General features: G+C 35.1%; 1 protein-coding gene across 3 annotated transcripts in view; it reads left to right on the top strand.

The window, feature by feature from the left end:
* Positions 1-22,800, top strand: part of LOC135093161 (vacuolar protein sorting-associated protein 26B-like) — a 38,650-nt gene extending 15,850 nt beyond the window's left edge. For 2 of the 3 annotated variants that reach the window (XM_063992087.1, XM_063992086.1), the window contains exons 3-9: positions 7,435-7,667; positions 9,766-9,930; positions 10,738-10,844; positions 11,542-11,753; positions 12,383-12,520; positions 15,459-15,626; positions 20,828-22,800. In XM_063992087.1, coding sequence (XP_063848157.1) covers positions 7,435-7,667; positions 9,766-9,930; positions 10,738-10,844; positions 11,542-11,753; positions 12,383-12,520; positions 15,459-15,626; positions 20,828-21,028 — 1,224 coding nt within the window. In that variant the 3' untranslated portion in view covers positions 21,029-22,800. Of the gene's footprint in view, positions 1-7,434; positions 7,668-9,765; positions 9,931-10,737; positions 10,845-11,541; positions 11,754-12,382; positions 12,521-15,458; positions 15,627-17,108; positions 17,246-20,827 lie in introns of all 3 variants that reach the window. The other variant, XR_010263237.1, reaches the window with a different exon arrangement.
* Positions 22,801-23,895: the final 1,095 nt, after the last annotated feature.

Here is a 23,895-nt window from a genome sequence, read left to right as displayed (position 1 = left end):
CTTGATAAATTAGACATTTTGGTGCCCTTTGTATGATTGTGGTATATCAGCAGTATGTAAGGTATTAGAGGGGGAGAGTGTGTATGAGACCTTGTGCACACCTTCATTCTCTTTAAATTAGAGCAATGAGGCTCATTAATACTCTTACACATGCTACTGCTTGCTTCATTGGCCAACTAGGAATCTAAGTTGCCTTGTAGAGCTATATTTAGAAGTATTTCATAAAAATTTACAGTTTTCAAAAGAGACTGAATACCACCATGCAAGACAAGAAGTTAACAGAGTCGGGGTCACGTATTCAGGCCATAACTTGACAAATATCATGAGTATAATTATAAGACTTGATCAGACTGTTGCCAGATGGTGTATGTAGCTATGCTCCATATTTTTCTGAGAAGTGATATTTCTGACCTCTCCTTGCCACTCCCTACTGATTACTGTCAAAATGGTTGTCATTCCTTTGTGGAGGTTCACTCGTGTAAATTTACTACTCTATCATATGACATGCTTCTTAAGACAACCCTGTTATGCCTTTTCAAATACAACCACACACTTTTTTTGTTTGTATGTATAAGACTTGTCACTAACAGTAACAAAGAATATTTTGACAAGTCAAGAATGAATGCTTTCTTATACATACCTATCTTTTGGGCTCAGAGTTATTATAGACAGTACTTCTGTAAGAACTGAGACATATTTGGAGATTATTTTGTTTTTTTGGTCACTATGTCAACATGCATATAATACCAAAGCAATAAAATTAAATTGGAAGCTACAGTATTGAGGAGGGATAAAGATTTTGGTTATAAATGTTGCAGTTGAGTACACAGGGCGGACTGCTGTGCTTCCCCAAAATTCATCACATAAGAAAATAAGTTACTTTCTCCTAAGAAATTATTTCTCAAATTTATAATCAGTAAAGCATAAGAAATAGGAAATGAGACTTCAGAGTAATCAAAAAAAAAACAAAGTCATAAAATTCATAGTATGTTCTATTCTTTGAGAACTGTGGATATAGCAGCCACGGCCTTGAAATGTGGGATGTTGCTAGGTGCATATCCAACCATTTTCTTGAATCTACAATTCTTGTTTATTTATAGGTATTTGTAATGTAAAGAACTTATTTATTACACACACCATAGGGTTGTGGAAAGTGTAAGAAAAAGGTGAGAATAAAAGCTTTGAAAATATAAAAATAAAATTCTGCATCCTTAGTCTGATACCATGAGCTCTAAGAAGGGAAAAAATCCAAGAATCAAAATTGAATGGTAACCACACTTCCATTCATAGCAAGGGAATAATATATATATGAAACAATTTGTTATTTTCTTCTCATTTTATGGTGGTGAATAAAAAACATCTGGAAAAATGCAACCTGACAAGACCCTTATCCCTGACAAAGCACAACACTATATGGGTTAAATAGGATTCAGGTTTGATATTTGATCTTCACAACAATTCTTCCCTTTATGAAATCATAAACTTTCCTGTTCTTCTTTGATTTCGCACCTTAAAATTCAGTGGACTCATTTTTTAACTTTACCATACACAACCAGATATGCAGAGTAAACTAATCCCTCTATAGTTACCATACTCATTCTTGTTTCCTTTCTCTTTGTAGACTGGAACAAAAGTTGCCTTTGTCCAGTCTCCAGGCACCTCCCCTTCTTTCCAAGGTAACTTGCATATCAAATCCATTCACTCAGGTAAAACTTCTCTTCTATATTTCAACATCCTATCTCTATTTAGAGGTTTGACACGTTGTATACTTCAGAATAACAATGTCCCACAGTTTTCTCTCAGTGTTTTCTTCAGACTCCCTTTTACCTATTTCTCTCTCCTCTCACTAATGTTTCACTCCCTTTGAGGAGCATCCCCAAATACATGCAGAAGGTGTCACCACCTTTCCCTATCTAAACAATTCCCTGCTTCTTCAAATAATTTCCTTCTAGCAACACATGTAGTCCTTCCACCTTTCAAAGGATCTTTTACAAGTTAGTTTCACTCACATACAGAATACTCTTCATCCTCACAATATGATTAAACTACTCATTTTATTCCTTTTTGCCCATTCAATCTGTAGAACACCATCTCTCCTCTACTAAACCTCATCTTCTTTTCCTCACTGAAAAAAAAAGGTGTCTGAGGCAACTGACAGTAGCCCCTTTTGTGCTCTCTCCTACTTTCTCTATCCTCACTTTCAATCCAAAGCTGAATGTTTCTTTATATGTGCACGATGACTTAACCTGCTCTCGTGCCTATGCTCTTGAATCTTCCAAGTTTTCCACCATCTGGCTGCGATTATAGAGTCACTTTCATACTAAATTCATTTGTGCTGTATACCTCTCACCTAACTGCTCTGACTACAAGAAATTCTTTGACTACTTAACTTCCAAAGTGGAGCACATTCTAACTCTCTTCCCTTTTGCAGAGATCTCCATCCTTGGAGACTTCAACGTTCACCACCAGCTTTGGCTTTCCTCTCCCTTAACTGACCATTCTGATGAACTAGCCTTTAACTTTGCTATCCTCCATGACCTAGAGCAAATGATGCAATACCCTACTTGTATTTCTGAGCATCTTGGAGATACACCCAGCATTCTTGATCTTTTCCTAACCTCAAATCTCTCTGCTTATGCTATTATCCTATCTTCTCCATTGGGCTTCACCAATCACAATCTCATATCTATATCTCTTCCTGTCACTCCAATCCCTCCTCAGGATCCCCCTGAGCAGAGGTGCCTTTGGCATTTTGCCTCTACTAGTTGAGAGGACCTAAGGAGGTATTTTGCTGATTTTTCATGGAATGACTACTGCTTCTGTGTCAGAGATCTGTCTCTGTGTGTCGAGTGCATAACAGAGGTGATAGTGTCTGACTTGGAGGCATACATTCCTCACTCTTTTTCTTGACCTAAACCTTCCAAAACTTGGTTTAACACAGCCTGTTCTTGTGCTATACATGATAGAGAGATGGCCCATAAAAGGTACTTGAGCCTTCCATCACCAGAATCTCATGCACTTTATATTTCTGCCCAGAACCATGCCAAGTCTGTAATGCAACTAGAAAAAAACTGATTAATAGAAAGTGTCTAAATCTTTCAAGATATAACTCCCCTTGCAGAAGGCACCTAGCTAAAAACATCTCCAATAACTTTGCTTTTTCTTCTTTCCCTCCTTTATTTCAACCAGATGGCAACACTGCTATTACATGTATCTCTAAAGCTAAACTCTTTGCTCAAACATTTGCTAAAAACTCTACCATGGATGATTCAGGGCTTGTTCTTCCCTCTGACTACATCATGCTACCTATTAAAATTCTTCTCAATGTCCTTGCTGGCCTAAACTCTCAGAAAGCATATGAACCTGATGGGGTCCCTCCTACTGTTCTCCGAAACTGTCCCTCCATGCTTGCACCTTGCCTAGTCAAACTTTCAACTTTCTCAACACCTACCTTTCTTGCTGAAAGTTTGTCTACATTCAGCCTTTTCCTAAAATGGGTGACCATTCTAATTCCTCATACTACCATCCTATTGCTTTAATTTCCTGCTTATCTAAAGTTTTTAATCTATCCTCAACAGGAAGATTCTTAAACATCTATCACTTCACAACCTTATATCCGATTGTCAGTATAGGTCCCATCAAGGCTGCTCTACTGGCATTCCTTACTGAGTCTTGGTCATCCTCTTTTAGAGATTTTGGTGAAACTTTTGCTGTTACCTTAGACATATCGAAAGCTTTTAATAGTCTGGCACAAAGCTTTGATTTCCAAACGTCCCTCCTACAGCTTCTATCCTTCTCCCTGAAACTTCATCTCAAGTTTCCTTTCTGACCTTTTATTGCTGCTGTGGTAGATGGTCACTGTTCTTCTAAATCTATTAACAGTGGTGTTCCTCAGGGTTCTGTCCTGTCACCTACTCTCTTCCTATTATTCATCAATGATCTAAACCAAACTTCTTGTCCTATCCACTCTTACACTGATGATACCACCCTGCACTTTTCCATGTCTTTTCGTAGATATCCAGCCCTTCAGGAAGTAAACAGTTCACACAAGGAAGCCACAGAATGCCTGACTTCTGATCTCTCTAAAATTTCTGATTGGGGCAGAGCAAACTTAATATTGTTCGATGCCTCAAAAACTCAGTTCTTCCATCTATCAACTCGACACAACCTTCCAGACAACCATCCCTCTTCTTCAGTGACAGACAGCTGTCCCCCCTCTTCCACAATGAACATCCTCAGTCTGTTCTTTACTTATAATCTAAACTGGAAACTCTACATCTCATCTCTAGCTAAGACAACTTTTATGAAGTTAGGTGTTCTGAGGTGTCTCTGCCAGTTTTTTCACCCTTTTCCTGCTGCTAACTCTGTGCAGGGGTCTTATCCATCCATGTATGGAGTATGCTTCAAATGTCTGGGGAGTTCCACTCCTACCACTCTTCTAGGCAGAGTTTAATAAAAAATTTTCGTCTCATCAACTCCTCTCCTCAAACTGTCTTCAACTTCTTTCTCATTGCTGCAGTGTTGCATCTCTTGCTGTCTTCTACTGCTAATTTCATGTTAACTGCTCTTCTGATCTTGCTAACTGCATGCCTCCTTCCTTCCACAGCCTCACTGCACAAGACTCTCTTCTTTATCTCATCCCTATTCTTTCCACCTCTCTAATGCAAGAGTTAACCAGTATTCTCAATTATTCATTGCTTTCTCAAGTAAACTCTGGATATCCCTACCAGCTTCTATATTTCCATCTTCCTATCACTTGAATTCTTTCAAGAGGGAGGTTTCAAGACACTTATCTTTCAATTTTGGACTGCCGCTTTGGACCCTATTCAGGGACCAGCATCTCTGGGCCTTTTTCTGTTAGATTTTTGTTGCCCTTGACCAGTGTCCCTTGTTCACAAAAAAAAAGAAAAATTCCATAACTACACATCTCCTTCCATGCACACAAATTTTCACATTTCATCTTTTACATGTTTCCATTGCTCTCATTCACCTCTATATTATCACCCCACATAATCCACTCAAGATAGAAAAGGAAAATTTACCACCAGTAGAAAACAATATTTTTAGTACCACCACAGGCATTTTGGTTTCTTCTATACCATGACATGGTGAGTTCACCTCTGAGTGAAAAGTGGTGCAATAAACAAGAGACAAAGTAAGACTTATCCTCAAATATGGTGGCCAGCTATTGAGCAATGGAGAGACAAAGTCACCACCCCAGCTGCTGCCCAATTTGCAGGGCAAGTAATGTTCTAAGACAGTCAGCGCTTTGCATAGTGCCTGTGGATCAGTTGTCATACTGCTTTCAACCTGTTCAGGGACCACAACTGCAGTGTATTTGTGTTCATTATGTGCATTATGCATTTTCCTTCCTTTAAACAAAAAATTAACAATGATGTTAGAAGCAGTGAAAGCAATGATTCCTAGTCTAATACTTCTGAGTGTACTTGTAAGTAGAAGAGGCATATAAGAAAGTCAAGCAAAAAAAAAACAGAACCGTGGTTAGGTGTATGTGAATTATTATGATTTCTTTATTGTCTACATAGCATTACTATGTACCGCTTTGGTACCACTTTGTTCAGCATATAACTGATAATTTCCTCTCTACTAGCATAACATTCTAATTTGAATATACTTTCCAACAGTATCTAAATTAAAAGAATTGGCATGTTTCTCTCTCTCTCTCTCTCTCTCTCTCTCTCTCTCTCTCTCTCTCTCTCTCTCTCTCTCTCTCTCTCTCTCTCTCTCTCTCTCTCTCTCTCTCTCTCTCTCTCTCTCTCTCTCTCTCACAAATAAAAAATTGTGCTGGATTACTAGTCTTTCTATCTTACCTATATTTGATGCTTGTTTCTGAGACCTCACCCAGAGAATACCCCAGCATTCCATTCTTGTATGCCCAGATCCTTTCATTCTCCACTTCCACATTTTTCTCACATACACACGCTAGTATTCTATTTTTTTCATTTCACCAGGGATCCTCCTCTTGCACATCTACCATACTCACAAACCTCTTAGCCATCTCTCTTTTGTCATTCTCTCTATATAATTAAATCAGCTCAGAATATATATATATATATATATATATATATATATATATATATATATATATATATATATATATATATATATATATATATATATATAGGAAGATTTCTAAACAGTACTGGCAACATTCCTTTATTCTTGGTTACATTTCAGGAATTACAGGAATTTCATCTTCAGACTGTCAAAACACTAAAAATTGAGTCAAACCAATGAAAAACTAAAAAGACCACTTCTCTTGAAGAGAAGCAGAAAGCTGCTAGCCTTATGTTGGGGACTTTCTAAGCTCTGTTATGCCAAAAAACACACACGATAATGTGATGTGGAGAGCTCCTATTAGTTGATGGGAAGCAGCACATAGACTATGTTATATCCTAAAGACTCTAAATCTGAACAAATACAAAAAAATAGTACATTCCCTACCTAAACAAGAAAGATAAAGAAGATTCTTCTTACACTATTCATACAATACCAGGTTTTATAAAAGTGTCATTAGTTTATATGGGGCCTGTATTGATTAATAGAAATTCAGCTGTTCTGAGATGTCTCATTAACAACAAATAACAACAAACAAGCAAACAACAAATAGAAGTGTTCTTTTATATTATGATTTGATGCTATTGCATACTCTCTAATTCTAATAGTAGAAAAACTTAATTTGCATAAATTAAAGGTTTATTGGTTCTAAAAGGTAAACCTTTGTGCTCATACATTCTTAATTTCTGGTTCCAAAATTGTGTATTTTTCTTTCATCCTCTAATACAGTTTTCTTAAATAACTCATCTTTTTCTCTTTCTATCCACTTAAGAAACCAGTTTTAGATGTGGTCTCACAGAAAAGTGATCCATTTAATCAAAGAGCAAGCTGAAAATGTAGATGGTCATGACATTTTCCATGTTGGTCCCAAATATAAAGGTATATGAATGTAAACCTTTATCATATAAAGAGTTAGTTGATTAAACACCATCGGTAAGGATGGTGCCACTGTGCAAGGATATGTATGTACAGTAGCTCCCAAAGTTATCTTCAAAATGTGGTGCAAACTGTGGCATGACAAATAATATGAAACCTGCTGCCTGATCACATATCACATCAGTAAGGTTGGTATGCATGACTTCACATGATGATGATATGCTGCTCTATTTCCCAAGTCATAAAATATGGCAACCATCCTTAGTGTGCAGGGCAACCAACTGTGGGCACCATGATCCCCAAACATGTCAAATAATATCATCCATTGTGTCGAAATGTAGGCCTCTTATTTTTTAAAGATAGTTTTGGGAGCTACTGTACATAAAGCCAACTTATGATTTCCCTGGCTTGAAATGTCTAAACATTAATGACCTTAAGATTCAGTAACTGCAATTAAATATTTGTCATATTCTTTCACAGGTGAATATATCTCTAAAGAAGCCTGGAAGCCGTTTGGAGCATCAGGGTGTAAAGATTGAGTTTGTGGGTCAAATTGAATTGTATTATGACAGAGGAAACCACCACGAATTCACCTCCCTGGTCAAGGAACTGGCCCGACCAGGGGAACTCACTCACAATACCTCCTTTGAGTTTGAGTTCAATCAAGTGGAAAAGCCATATGAATCTTACTCAGGAACAAATGTGAGACTTAGGTGAGTTAAGTAAGCAGTGTTCTATGTATGTTTCATTTGATGTTTACAGATGGCAAAGTTTTCTATATGTATAATGTATGTGATATATTGTAGTTACAAAATATAGAAATAATGTGATAAGGTGTGTGAGAAAAACTGAGGCCTTAAACAATATGTTCAGTAAAGGCAGTTCTGCAGGTTGGTCCCACATGATGCTATAGATACACAGGGCAAGGAATTATGAAGAGTTTAAGGAAAAGTTTCAGTAGATACCACTGTAGTGAAAGAGAAAGATAGGTACAAAACCTTTAGTGCCATCAGGCTGAAATCTCATGATGAAGAAGCACAATAAATTTAACAGTAATGTTAGAGAAGTGAAAAGTTTATACAGCAAAAGTCCTGTCTTTGGCATCCAACAATTTGGGAAACCTGATGGTACTTTTGTAAATTAGTCCCATTTTGAAAGTTGTCTGATCTTTTAGACCTTTTGGCACTTTCCAAAAGGTATTGGCATGTGGCAAGTTTAAAAATGGTGCTCGTCTGCCATCATGTGTAGGCTCTACTGCTAGCTACAGCACCCATGGGTAGGCTATTCTGCTAGCTACATCACCTGTGGGTACAATGGTGGGAGTAGGGTATGTGAGAATATTTTTGGTATAAGCTTGGAATATATAAATAAAGTACTGGACTGAGGAGGAGAGGAAGGGTATATTAGCACTCCAAAGTGTAACAGAAACAGAGTAAAAAGTTAAGAGTATGAGAAAGAGTCTATTATGTGTACATTGCCATGCTGGTCTTTCCACTCTGTCTTTGTGAGTGAAAATCCACCAGTTGTTGAGGAGCAAACTGAACAGCAGATCATTTTAAGTGTGACAAATCCTGCTGCTTTGGAGACGAAAGAAAAGTGAAGAGGAAGAAGAGCCAGAGAAAGTTTCATGGGAGGACTCTAGGAGAATCTGTTTATTAAGTTTGCTGAGGCCAAACTGGTTTGTTTTCTAGAAATATGCCTTGAAAAGTTTTGTGATTTCAGTATAAATATTCCTTGAAGATATCAGTTGTGTTTTCTGCAAATAAGTAGATAAATAGCCTTTGTTCTTATTTATTCATTACTAATATATCTGATTAAATTCAGATCTGGCACATCCAATTTTTTGGCATCTGTTTAGTCCCATAAATGCAGAAAGACCAGAATTTTAATGTAGATGATAAATAAACAGAGTTGGTGGAAATTTCAAAAGTTAATGATAAGAATTATCTTTGTTAGTTGTTCAATTTCATATTATTTATACATTCTATTTTATTTTTAAGTTTGAAGCTTTGAATCTGCTTTTTTTTTTTTTTTTTTTTTTATGTAGGAAGGATACTGGCCAAGGGCAACAAAAATCTAATTAAAAAAAAATGCCCATTGAAATGCCAGTCCCATAAAAGGGTCAAAGCAGTGGTCAAAAATTGGTGGATAAGTGTCTTGAAACCTCCCTCTTGAAGGAATTCAAGTCATAGGAAGGTGGAAATACCAGAGTTTACCAGAGAAAGGGATGAATGATTGAGAATACTCTTGCATTAGAGAGGTGGACAGAATAGGGGTGAGAGAAAGAAGAAAGTCTTGTGCAGCGAGGCCGCGGAAGGAGGGGAGGCATGCAGGTAGCAAGATCAGAAGAGCAGTTGGCATGAAAATAGCGGTAGAAGACAGCTAGATATGCAACATTGCTGCGGTGAGAGAGGGGCTGAAGACTGTTTGAATTAAATAAAAAAAATCAATGTATATGCTTGGTAAATATTGTACTTTACTACATTGTTTACAATCTGCATTATTTAGTGTCTGTGACACAGCAACAACTAATTGAATTATAGCATAAAACTATAATGTTGTATTTTTTATTTTATTTATTTGTTTATTTATTTATTTATTTTATTTATTTATTTATTTCTTAATGGGAACTTTGCTAAAGAGATTGCAGTTTCAGTTATGATATCAAAGCATCTTTTTATCTTAAGCTTAGTTGTAAACTAAATAAACTGTTAATAAACTATAGATATGCCTTTCGTAATATGATTATGGTAATTTCGCTATTTCTTTTTTGTTCTTGTTAATGGCAGAATAAATTGCCTTCTTTCTCAGGTACTTCCTCAGAGTGACCATTGTGAGAAGACTATCTGACATCACACGAGAAATGGACTTGCTAGTGCACACACTCTCCTCCTATCCTGAAATGAACAACTCTATCAAAATGGAAGTTGGCATTGAGGATTGCCTACATATTGAATTTGAATACAACAAATCAAAGTAAGTAAGAACATTATGGTTACATTAGCCAAATCATCAAATTTAGTTGTTAATTTCCTAAGTAATTGGTATAATAGAAAGTAACATTTCAATGAGCCACAGAGACAGATAATGTTAAATGGACTGCAGTTTACTCCCCCTCTTTACTCAGTATCATCCTTTATTCAGTCCTGCATTCTTGCAATACGATATATATATATATATATATATATATATATATATATATATATATATATATATATATATATATATATATATATATATATATATATATATATATAATAAAAATTTGTTGAATATTGTACTTCCAGATGATGTAATGTGCTATTCTTACTACTCATGCTACAAAAGAAAACAAAATATCTGTTACTTCATTTGATAACAGTACACAAATGAAAGCATTCATTGAAAAATTTACAACCTGTCAATTTTGACAGTTGCAGAGATAACAAAGGAGATACAGATGATTTATAACAGTGTATCTTGATGCTTGTAATTAACTCTGATGAAATGTAGCCAATAATTAAACTGGAATTTTGCATACCTTTAACATCTTTATACGCAAAGAAATTAAAGAAACACATAGATTATGTTCTTTTAAACTTGTAAATTTGTAATACAGCTCTTATGTTATAAGAAGATCAATATTAAAGTGAATTAATTATATTTTTGTTTTATGCATTCTTAATATATTATATGATATTACAGTGAAAATTTGCTGACTGAAATTGTTGAATTTTGTCTTCCTTTCTTATACCATTTGTTTAATTTTCTACATCAAGTGAATAAGTCTACATATAATGACAGGTACCACTTGAAGGATGTCATTGTTGGTAAAATCTACTTCCTTCTGGTGCGCATCAAGATCAAACACATGGAAATTGCTATTATCAAGAGAGAAACTACTGGGTCTGGTTAGTGCTGTATTTTATTTTTATGTTCATACACCTAATATTAGTGGGAATCACCAGCCTCACTACATACCACTGGCACACTTCATTTTATGGCAATGCATGATGGTACTTTATTGATGGTGGTGTCATTGTGGCGATTACTAAGCTCATTTTCCTTAACATTTCATTACTACATGTTTTACTCTGGTTATTACAGATGACAGATAGGCTTATTTACTTATCTCTTCCTCTCTCCTCAGTAACTCATATCCAGCCAGATGCTTATTTCCTTGAGGACAAATGGAAACTTGTTGTTTTGGTAATGCCTTGCATCATCATTATAGTACTTGGAGAAAAAAAGCCCAATATATTGGATTGAAACCAACATATGAAAGTATTGATTAGAATTCAAAACTGTCTTTCAGAATGCCCTTTTCCTACATGCACTAGAATGTTTAAAGAGATGCACAAATGATCATGTGTGTAACTGTTGTAGTATCTATGATTTAAGTTTTATAATGCCTTGTCATTATCTCAACATTTTCTGTATATATTGTCACTAATGGCAGATTTTTGTTTTTCACTTTATTTTCAACATTTTCTGAAAATATTCTCACAACTCATGTCAGATCTTTGTCATATTCTTACATTTATAAAACTGAACAGTATGGGGCAACATATTTATTCTATTTTTTACTCAACAAAATCAATTCAACAGGACCCAACACCTTTAATGAAAATGAAACTATTGCCAAGTATGAAATCATGGATGGAGCTCCAGTACGAGGAGAGAGTATCCCCATCAGGGTGTTCCTGGCCGGCTATGACCTCACACCCACCATGCGAGACATCAACAAAAAGTTTTCTGTACGATACCACCTCAACTTGGTGCTGGTGGATGAGGAGGAACGCCGCTATTTTAAGCAGCAGGTGTGGCATTTACTTTTATGTGTAATATTTTCTAAGAACTTAACCAAATTATTTGTGCATTTAGTATTCTTTCACAGTATTGCCCATGTTTACTTAGCACTGAATAGTTGCAGGATGTAAGCCGAGGAGTTGTGGCTTTGCTTCTTGGCAGGAACAGAAGGCTAGCACTTGTGCCATCATATGAGTGTGTGTGTTGTATGTATGAATGTGTGTAGTCATTCCAGTAGATTAGAAATAGTCAATGCCATATCTCAAATGGTAAAACAAGGATAGATACAAAAAAAAAATCAATGAAAATTACATTTTTATTATTTTCTGTTCATGCAGATAATGAAAATTTTACTTTTATTTGAATATTATTGTCCTTAGTTACATATGATAGACAGAGGATGGAAACTTCAGCCATTGAATTTGGATTTGTGTGTGAAAAAATGAAGTTGCAACTGGATGTGGCAGAGTGATTGTGGAGAATTAGATGTTTTAGATAATATTGAGTGATGAAACAGATTAATGTGCTTTAAAAACAATTATTTATGTATGATACTACCACAATAGTGTCCATAGAGGCATGGATGAGCTTAAACTGTCTTTTTGTGTTTATATTAAATGTGCTCTATATTGCCCTCCAGGAAATCACACTGTGGCGCAAGGGTGAAAGGTTGAGGCGTCCTCTTCAACAGCAGCTAATGGCTCAACAGACCATATCACAGAAAAACCAGCAGAGCTCATTTCCACAGTCACATCCACAAGGCCAGCCACCTGAGTTTGTAAGTTGATTGACTACCAAGGCACACAGTAAATTGCTCATCCTTGTTCTTGCATATATATATATATATATATATATATATATATATATATATATATATATATATATATATATATATATATATATATATATATATATATATATATATATATATATATATATGCACACACACACACACACACACACACACACACACACACACACAGTGGAACCTCAGTTTTCGAACTTAACGTATTTGATGGCTCATAAGACGCACCCAGTTTTGGCAGACATTGAAATGAAAAAAAAAAAAGATAATGAGCAGATTTAAGCTCTGAATATGAAGTGAAGGATTTCACCTGACATATGAAGACTCTCACATGCATTTAGATCATTATTCAATCCCAATATTTTGCATTTTAAAAACTAATATTTGCTAGTAGCCTACGTACCAATCCTGTTGTGAGATGTAAACATGTACCTGGCATATGGCGTCGGCAGTGACTGTGAGAGACTACAGGGGTAATAAAGTTTGTTCATAAGAATGTTAAAAGATAGGTGCAATTTTAATTGTATGAAAGTGTGTCTTACCTCAAGGAGTAATGGCATCACACTGTAAAGAACGCAGTGAAGCTTGCCCATGTCACCGGGTTCGGCACATAACCGACCGCGTGTTTGTTTTGGTGCATGCAATGCATGGTGCATGGTCACTTAGGCAAATTCTTCCTGACTGGTGTCATTCTATGTGAATTACCAGTAAGTATGACCTATTATATATTGTTACCTTGAAAGAAAGAGTTGTTTTGTGGTGTAGTACCAATCATCACTTTGTTTACATGTGCAAAGATGTCTGGGGTTTGATTTTAGAGTCTCTGTTGCCATAGACTCATCACCAACCACTGCCTCAGGGCTGAACCTTGGCCTCATAGGATGCAGGTTCATTTCCCGAGACTTTTTTTGAAGAAAAGGTGCATCTTATGATCCATCAAATAGGGTAATTTGTTCCTGAATGCTGTTTGAAATCCAAAATGTTTGAGAACCAAAACTGTTTATCCCATAAGAATCAATGTAAAATAGATTAATCTGTTTTCAGACACAATTCTATCATGTCTTAGTGGGTAATGACTGACACTTCCACTGCTAAGATAGCTGCTCCACAACATCTCCAGCTTGGAAATTTTTTTATCCAAAAAGAATGTATTGAATGAACTTAGTGACACAGAACTCATGGAAAGATATTGTTTAGACCATGCAGGCATTCTTTATGTCACCAATCAAGTGAGTGAAGCCTTACAGAGTGACATAGAGAAGAGCAATCACTCACTGCCAAAATGAAGGTGATCATAACACTTAGACATCTTGTTGCTTGGAAAGCTCCTGGGAAAATGCAGTTGTGCAGTAGTGATGGTGTTGTGGGTCATAGAGAGAGCCACAGGAGGCTCAGGATTACTCCTGAGCTCCAAACCTTGTATGTTTACATCCAGGTTCTTCAACTTCTTCAATGGGATCACATTTAACTTATTTCAAAGGTTGAATTAGTCTTAGCCTCTGTGTCTCTCCACCAAATATATAAAAGCACAGGAAATATTTATAAAAGCTATGAATTAGTAATAAATGGCAGTTTTTGCTTGTCTTGTAGTATTTGAAATCAAGTAACCTTGTTCAAAATCCGAATTATGGTACAGCAACCAAAACAATTAAGAGTTTAAGATTTTGTTTGAAAACCAAGTTGTTCGAAAAGGGAGAGGTTCGGTAACCGAGGTTCCACTGTGTGTGTGTGTGTGTGTGTATATATATATATATATATATATATATATATATATATATATATATATATATATATATATATATATATATATATATATATATATATATATATATAAGCATACATATACATACACAGTGGAACCTCAGTTACCAAATGTCTCACTTTTCAAACAAAATTTTAAATTCACATTTTAACTGCGATTTCCGAACAAAGTTACTTGATTTCAAATACTACAAGACATAGCAAAAGTTGCCAGTTATTACTAATTTATAGTTTCTATAAATATTTCTTTCATTTTTATATACTTGAAGAAGAGACACAGAGGGTAAGACAGTAAGACAGTCTTTGAAATAAGCTAAATGTGATCCTGTTGAAGGAGCTTGTTGTAAACAAACAAGGTTAGGTACTCAGGAGTAATCCCAAGTCTCCTGTGGCTTTCTCTATGACCCACAATGCCATCACTACTGCACAACTGCATTTTCCCAGTAGCTCTTCCCAGCAGCAAGATGTCTCAGTGTTATGATCACTTTCATTTTGGTGGTGAGTGGGTTGCTCCTCTCTATGTCACTTTGTAAGGCTTCCCTCACTTGATTGGTAACAAAGAGAATTCCTGCATGGTCTAAACAATATCTTTTGATGAGTTCTGTCACTAAGTTCATTCAATACATCCTTTCTAGATAAAAAAAATTTCTAAGCTGGAGATGTGGAGTGGCCATCTGAGCAGTGGGAGCTTCAGTTATTAGCCGCTAAGATATGGTGGACAGATGTCAGAGAGTAGATTGATCTATTTTACATTGATTCCTATGGGGAAAATAGTTTCAGTTTTCAAACATTTTTTTTAAGTATTCTGATATTTTAGATTACAAAACTTTTTGCTGCTTTACAAAATACCTAAACAGATTTTAAAACTGAAATCTTAACATGTAAGTGTCATATATATTAATATATTATTAATATACTGTTAATTCTGCTATTCCACTCAGTGAGAAAATAATCTGTGCCATCTGCTGAACTTACTAAACAAGGAAGCAGTCATTTCAAATTCAGTAATCCTGAACCAGAAGGTTACAGAATTCTTAATGTTGAAATAGTACAAACTGTGCAAGGGTTTAGAATAAATATCTAGTGATAATGATTTATGTATTTATTTAGTCATTTTAATTTCTTTATTTTTTGTATTAATTGTTTTAAGGCCCCTGCAATGCAATCTACTGGTGCTGAGCCTCCGTCCCCACAACAGTCTCAGTCTCCCATGCATGAGGAGGCTCCAGAGCAGCTTCCTCCAGCCAAACCATCACCACAGGCACACACAAGACATCAACACACCACTGCCACTCCTCAACCCAAACCTCAACTTGAGGTAAGATAAATATATTGTTCTACAGTAGGCAGAGCTACCAAGTTAAAAGTATCTGTTATAATTGTAGATTGCTAATTTCATTGAATCAAAATTATTCAGCTACACAAGCTAATGTGTAAAATGAAAACTCGTAATGAAACTGACCTTATCTATAAGAATACTTAATGCACACACACACACACACACACACACACACACACACATTTAATGTTAAGTATTTCCCCATCCCCTCTGTACATTTTCAGTTTGTTAACTGCCTAAATAATAAACCGTTTATTATTATTATTATTATTATTATTATTATTATTATTATTATTATTATTATTATTATTATTATTATTATTATTATTACACACACACACACACACACACACACACACACACACACACACACACACACACACACACACACACACACACACACACACACACACACACACACACACTCACTCACTCACTCACTCACTCACTCACTCACTCACTCACTCATTCATTCTTGACATATAGGCAGTGGTTACCAATTTGATAGCCTTAACAGAAATGCTGTCAAAAGTCAGGATTATATTTTGGCCATGGATAGCTATGAGGAGCAAAACTGCTGTTTTCTGTAGTATTTTTGAAAGCTCAGTTAGGGCTGAGCAGTCAGCACTTGGGAATGATGATAGCAGTCCTGCTGAAAGCTGGCTGTTTTTCAGGCTGTCTTCAAATGCCCAAAGTTTTTTCAAATGCTTCTCTCCAATTTTCTTTAACATCAAATGCATTAAAGAGTGCTGGGGACAGTATAATTCCCTACTGGCACTATTAGCAAAGATCATTAAAAAGATGCTTATGATCATTTCAAGTTTCTAGGGGAAGTAAATGTACATCAGGGTCTCATTACATATTATTCGAGGATATCTAAATTTGTGTTGTACTGATTTGCTTTAATGAATTAATTAATTTCAGTTTAATTGGTTTCTTAGTATATTTCCCAGCTGCCCTTTTTTTAGCCTTTGCCATGTGGAATCCTATCATGGTCATGCCCTCAAAGAGATTTCCTTGAAATTGACATATGTAGATAGATCAGTAGATAAGAAGTGGCACAGAGTGGCTGTCAGCATGGTGGAATAATCCTATTTGGGAACTTTGGGAGATTTAGTGTCAGTATATTTCCACTTGACATAAATCACTTTCTTGTCTGGATACCTCTGAGGCCTTTTGTGAGCAATGAAGAAATCCTTGGCATCCTATTCATGTTGGGCCTGGATGTAAATAGCCATGATATAAGGCACCAGCTGATGAAACCTCTTAACTTTGTATCTGAGAAATGCCATTTGAAATACATGTGATTTGTGTGCTGATTGATTGATTGTATAAGGAGCTTGCTAGCATGTGTGTTCTATATGTTTGGAAACATGATTATGAAATATTTATACCTTGTAATGATGTACTTCATTACTTTATAATGAAATACTGACATTCATTATTTTTTGCATTATGAAGTGAATATGACTTGTGATGCAGCACTACTAGATCAAGTATCTGTTCAGCTGTTAGAATTATGTGTACGGAACATGGCAAGTCCACTCATCTTGTGCCATCCCACACCACAATGCATCAGTCGCACACACCTCAGTTTGGTGAGGCTGTATGTGTGTTTTGCATTGTGATTACAGCTGTATTGAGCTTGATATTGTGATTCTGTGATTGTAGCTATTGCTTCTAAGTATGCTGGTCTTAGCACAGGTGCCAGTGGTTTGGTTTGGAGTAAGAGGCTCTAACTTGAGTAACTGTTAGAAATTATCAACAGAGCAGATGTTAAGTGAGTGTTTTAGACTGGTCTTGCATCCTTCTGCAGTTCACCATTCATAAGTGATATATAATTTTTATAAATGTATAGTTTTTTCATTTGATGTATTATAAAATTACTATTATGTTCTACCAGTACTATAGTATATTTTGCAAAATGAAAAGTGTCAGAATTAACATTTAGTACAATTAAAAAGATATGGTCATTAAATATAACATCCTCAGCCCAATGCAGAAATATATGTGTGTTATGTCAAGTTATATGATAGAAAGTAACTTGTGCATATTTCACTTTCCTTTTATCACTGGTCTCATCATCACACAGCCACACACTTTCATTTTCTTTACTTACATGTTTTCATTTGAAGGGCTTCAATGATGCATTCATTCAAAAGTTTCTTGATGCCCTCTGCCTATTCTCAACTTTTAAGACATATAATCTTGGAATGCTTTTGTTTGTCTTGCTTCCATAAGCATACTATAAAGGAGGGCCTCAGAACCATAAGGACCCTGATGCCACAGTGGCCTGAATGAAGTTAGTCATATCAGTCATACTATTACCCTCCCTTTGTCTTGTGATAACATTTGCAACACTGCCTCAGACCTCTAACATGGTTGAATATCCCATGGAATGAAGACAACTTCAGACTTTAATGACTCAGAATAACTTTTTTCTGCACCTCCTTGTGCATCTGCTTTGGACCATAAGGCCCCATGTGTGAGGCAGGGTTGCAACCAATTGGAGTGGAGGACACACAGTAGGCCAATAGTAGTGTTTCTCCATTAAGTGGCATGTCTGGCAGCCCAATCAGAGCACTGCTACTTATTTGTCACTTGCATACTTATCATAGTCCCTGAGGTGCCTCTTGCTTTCCCAGTGTTCCCATGAATGTACTGTGTTATTTCACTAACTGGCCCATAGTATCTTCATGCAAGAAAACTCATATAGTAACAGCCAATAGTGATGCTCCACAACTGTCTTAAGGCTGTAAACAAGTGTGAAATAAGGTGCAAAAGTTAATATTTCATTTTGTTGTAACAGAGGCAATAGTGATGCTCCAGGACTGTCTCAAGGCTGTAAACGAGTGAAATAAGGTGCAAAAGTTAATATTTCATTTTTTTCCAATGCCCTGTAAGCTCATCTTTGTCTTCCCATACAGTTTCTTTCCTTGTATAATTAATCTTTCTAAATGTTCATAATTTTTCTAACTGTCTTTACAAACTTTAATAATTATTTTCATACTTTATCTTATGATTTTTCATTATTATTATTATTATTATTATTATTATTATTATTATTATTATTATTATTATTATTATTATTAATGTCTACAAAATAGTTTTTATATGAAAATTGATTTATTGTTAATAGGTAGCACATTGATGTACATTCATGGCTTTCATCTCACATTTTCCTAAATAACATACAAACTCACCATAATATTTTCTTATTTAGGTTGAGAAATTTTCTGCTGATCATATTCCATCTGAACTTAATTGAAAATTGTTTCATTTGAAAACTCAAATTATCCCTCCTAGAATTTTGGAGCAAATTACTTATCTTTAAAAAAGTGGCACTTGCAGATGTATGGTTCTGGTCCCCTCAAATACAGTGGTGGCCATGCTTGAAGCTCTTTTTACAATTTTTTTTTTTTTCTAGTATCATTATATTTAACAGCGTTAGGTATTATTTTGTGCATATCAAGCACTCTAGGTCATTTTGGCTTGTCACAAGTTCAGATCTGGCAAATTTCCATGATGTATGTGGACACTGCTGTGTGAGGGTCCACTTTTGTGTTGGCAAAGTAGCATTTTAGCTTGTTATGAAGCAAAAAATTCATTGTCTGAATAGCATTTGCAAGACAGAAATTATGACTTTAAAATGACTTATGACAAGATGGCCTACATGCACATCAGTAGTAAGATTTCCAGTTTCTTTGTAGGTTATATTTGATATCTTAATTTTGGTTAAATTGTAAAATTATTTAATATTGGAGGCAGTTTGTAGGTTTGCTAATTCATCTATTGAGTCTCTCTCTCTCTCTCTCTCTCTCTCTCTCTCTCTCTCTCTCTCTCTCTCTCTCTCTCTCTCTCTCTCTCTCTCTCATACAAGATGCAGCCAAGTTAGAATCAGAATGGCAAGACCACCATTTCTTTCAGCTTTCAGCAGGACTGGTTACAGCTGAAGCATTCTTCTGTATGTTGATATAAGTGTCACAGCGATATTCAACCATTTTACTCATCTACAGAGGACATAAAGTAGCTTGATTTTAGGTAAAATGATGACTCTGCCAGCAAAGCAAAATGCAAGATGACTTCTTACCCATCCATCCATTAATCATAGTGCAGCAGTCAAGACCATGCTCTAATCTTATCACGTGTCAGCTGAGTCCTTCACATGGGTGGCATGTTCTGTATTATTATTTGTTTTTAACTCTCTGCCAATTGTTTTATAACTATGCCACCATTAGTTCAAATAATAGTGAGTACAGAAACAAATATCTCAAGATGATATAGTTAAGCTGAAAAACAGTGAGAGAAAGAAAAAAAGGTGTTATGGTGAGACATACACAAGTATGGTTAGGCATCAACAACCTGCACATACAATTGGGGACCCACTTCCATGTGCAGGAAAGTATTTCACATGTTTTGGGTAGCAGTGTGTAAATGACATATTCAAAAGTTATTGGGTAGGAGGAATTTTAGATGCACAGACAACATAACTTGTATCACATGTACAGTCTAGTGATTGCAAATGTAACAGGATAAAAGAAATATTGTGTTGCATACCTTAAAATATTCTATTGAGAAAGATCATACTCCAGTGGAAGTGTGTTGCACATCTTTTAAATTCCATAGTACAGATTCATAGTCTTTAAAACCAGTTTTTTTTTTTTACTTGAAAAGTCGTCATAGTAATTTTCATTAAAATGGAAAATTCTTTACAGGATAATACTTTCATTAGTTGATTATATATATATATATATATATATATATATATATATATATATATATATATATATATATATATATATATATATATATATATATATATATATATATATATATATATATATATTCAAAATAATTACTATGTATGTACATATATGAATGAACAAGACAAACAAGTCTATAGTATTTTTATTTATTGATGTTGTACATATTAAGGAAGAACAATCTGGTAGATCACCCTTCTGACCCTAAATGTTTCATATCAGTCATGTGATAGTCCATGTTTATCTGTTTACCAAGCTGACATTGTCCATATAAATTAAGTAGCCAAGACAAGGCATCATCCCCCCTACACACACACACAATTCTGGAAGATAAAAATGCTGATTGTTTCTGAGGTTAATTAATATCTAGGCACTTCCAGTTACTTAGAAAATAATTCACATGAATTTATCCCTTAGCCTCCAGATGAAGATATGTCAACTCCCAAGCTGCCCTCGCCACCCACAGAACCCCCCACCAGTATTGACTCTCCTGAGGAAGAGTTTCTGGAGGCTCAAGCAGGCTCACCCTCAGATGAAGAGGAACCAGGGGAAGAGGAACAAGAAAGAGTCAAACCTTCTCCAGGAGTATCACAAGAGCCTGTTCCTGTCGCTCAGTAGTAGTCAATCAATTTCTGCCAGGTAGAGCTTAGTATGGGAAGGGTGGGGTAGCCTAAGACAGTGACAGGGTTTAGACTGGCCTGTTTTAGTTATGGCCTTATCAATATGGGTTTATTTTGCACTCAGACTTTGCTTTAAACCAGCCATAACTAAGACAGGTGTCCTCCCCATTGTACAGTGGTAAAGGGATAATATTCTAACCCTCCAGTAACATATTGTAGTCTTGGAAGGACGTAATGAATCCTATAAATCTTTTAATGGAGAATCTAAGCAAATTACATATTGTACATAGAAATGAAGATTTACCATACACATTTAATAGACTTCTATTAGTTCTTAATTTCTGTCAATTAATAAGAATAATTTGTCTTTTTCCTTCCTTTCTTCTCTACTCAGCCTCTGAGCTATCTCTTCCCTATGGGCAACTTATATTTTGTTCCCAGCAAGTTTGCTTGCTTTAATGATCTAAGGCAATTCAGTTTAGGTTTTAGAGAAAGATATTTAGATCCTATGTCATTATTTGCTCTAGATTGCTCAATTTATATGAGCTTACTACAACTTTCAGTTGCATAGTTAGTCTGATTTCCAAATTTTTATGCAGTTTGTTCCTGAAAATTATGGTGAACTCCAGATTTTTTATTACATAGATTTTGTCATGTGCTACTTGAGATTACTTGAATGTCTAGACTTTCATTATATTTCCAGAAAAAAGACATAATATGAAAAAAGCCACAGATTATTTTGGCTGTACCCAACTCATTTAATCCTTTTTCAGTCATAACCTAAACATCTTTGATCTGTTATGCAAGATGATTATTAACTGTCTCTTCATTGTCATAATTTTGAAAGATCTGATGATATGTTTAGGTATTTGGAAATATTAATACAGTTGCCTTAAAAGTTGTGTTACAGTGTTATAAAAGTAGCATATATTTTTGGTGCAGTGCAGGGGTCAGTCACTTAGTTTATAACTGGGTGTGATTGCTGTGAATGTTGAATATTTGGTAAGTATTTTCACCACTCAGATGGTACCACATGACTGTGGTAAAATATCTATGCCCTTAAATGTGATTGTGAGTGACAAGAATTTCATTATCTTTATCATGCTCAGACTTTATAACTTTTCTGTATAAATTATTTTGTACATTTTCACATTAAATCTGAGGCTACAGAAGTTTGGCCAGGTAGAACAATATTGATCAGAGAGGAAAGATTGGGTAAAGGCATGTGTGTTGTACTAATAATTATCTCATCAGGAAAATGTCAGCTGATTACTTATAGAAATTGACAAAATCATAAGCCAGTAATTATTAAAAGATGTCTTAATTCTTTAATATAGTTCTTTTCACTATCACACAAAAATATTACATCTTACTCCATTAATATGAATACATGTCTCCTCTTCTAGGCTTTTGAATGAAAAGAAAATATCTTTTGTAGTCATTCCATTTGTTTTGTTCATTTTCTTGTGGCTGCTACTTTTTGAATGAATGTTCTGTAACTCCCATGAACTATATTCAATGCATTTTTCTTTGTCAGTGGTAATCCTCCAATACATGAGAGTACACTGCCATATAGATTTTTTATTTAAGTGTGATTTGATTATTATTTATAGAGCAATAAAAGACTGTTTAAGCAGAAAGAGATTTGTGAATGATTTTAATGTGCATCATCACCCTCCCTTTTTCATGCACTGAATGAGATGGGAAAGAGATTAAGAGCCAGGTTGCAAAAAAAATAAAAATAAAAAATAACTCATTAAATGCACCAAATATTAGTTGGTATACTTTTCCTTCTCACATCCTGCACATATTCTCTCTGAAGTTGAACTGAAACTTGGAACAAGTACATGATTGAGACATTGTAACCTTGTCTGAGGAAATATAGACAGGGAATGCTCTCAGGCTGAGTACATATTGTGAATTGCTGTACAATATGATGAATTTTGTATGAATGAATAGAAAAGGATTTTGCATTGGCAGTCCTCATATTCTTGTATATCAACTTTGAAAACACGAACTCCTAAGGTTAATGTGTATTTTGGCATGTATTTGTACAGTAAAAGTTACAGTCTGCATGACTAAACAGTCATTCTCAAAATATTATGTGTATAAAGGGTATGCATTTTTAAACTCTTAATCAACAAGGAAGCTCTTATAGCTCTGGTTTTTGCTTGATGATAACTGGTTTTCCAGCTTTGGGAGTTTATTGCTGCTTGGATGATGAGAATATTTAAATGCTTATACCAAACAAAATGTGACCAAGAAAATCACTTTCCCTGCTCTTGTGTTTACTTTACTAAAATACTTTACTGAATGGTCAGCTAAATCATTGTGTAGGTGCTGGAGAGCAGTCACCATGTCATTCATAGGTCAGTAGGGAAGTTAAATTTGTACACTTAAACAAGCAAGTGTTTTAGTTTATCATAATAAAACATTAGTCATGTGAAATGAGGTAATCACTACTGTATGTTGCTGCTAATTTCACAACCACATTGTGATCTTCCATACCATCTTATGAATCATTGTAAGTTATGTAGATAGGTAGCAGTCTTACTGTTTTGTGTTGATGAGTGGCAAATTCTAGAAGTATTGGTAACTCTGAATAGCTTATCAGTTTAATTAAAGGGTTTTATCAAGAATGCATAACTAGAAATATATTGTAAAAAATGCTTTGAATGAAGTTATGTAAATCATCATATGATAAAACCATGCATAATCAGAGGTGGGAAGATGTGATCAAGCCCTTAAGCAGATATGCAAGCCATAGTTAACCAAGTTTTCAAGTAGATGACAAACTCAGATGTAATGTGATTTAGAGTTTATATTTTAATTTTGTCTTGTTGCAGGTTATTACATTACACACAC

This window comes from Scylla paramamosain, chromosome 42 (genome assembly GCF_035594125.1).
Source record: "Scylla paramamosain isolate STU-SP2022 chromosome 42, ASM3559412v1, whole genome shotgun sequence".
Lineage (NCBI taxonomy): Eukaryota > Metazoa > Arthropoda > Malacostraca > Decapoda > Portunidae > Scylla > Scylla paramamosain.
Note: the sequence above shows the minus strand (reverse complement) of the source record. Positions and strands in the feature narration are given on the sequence as shown.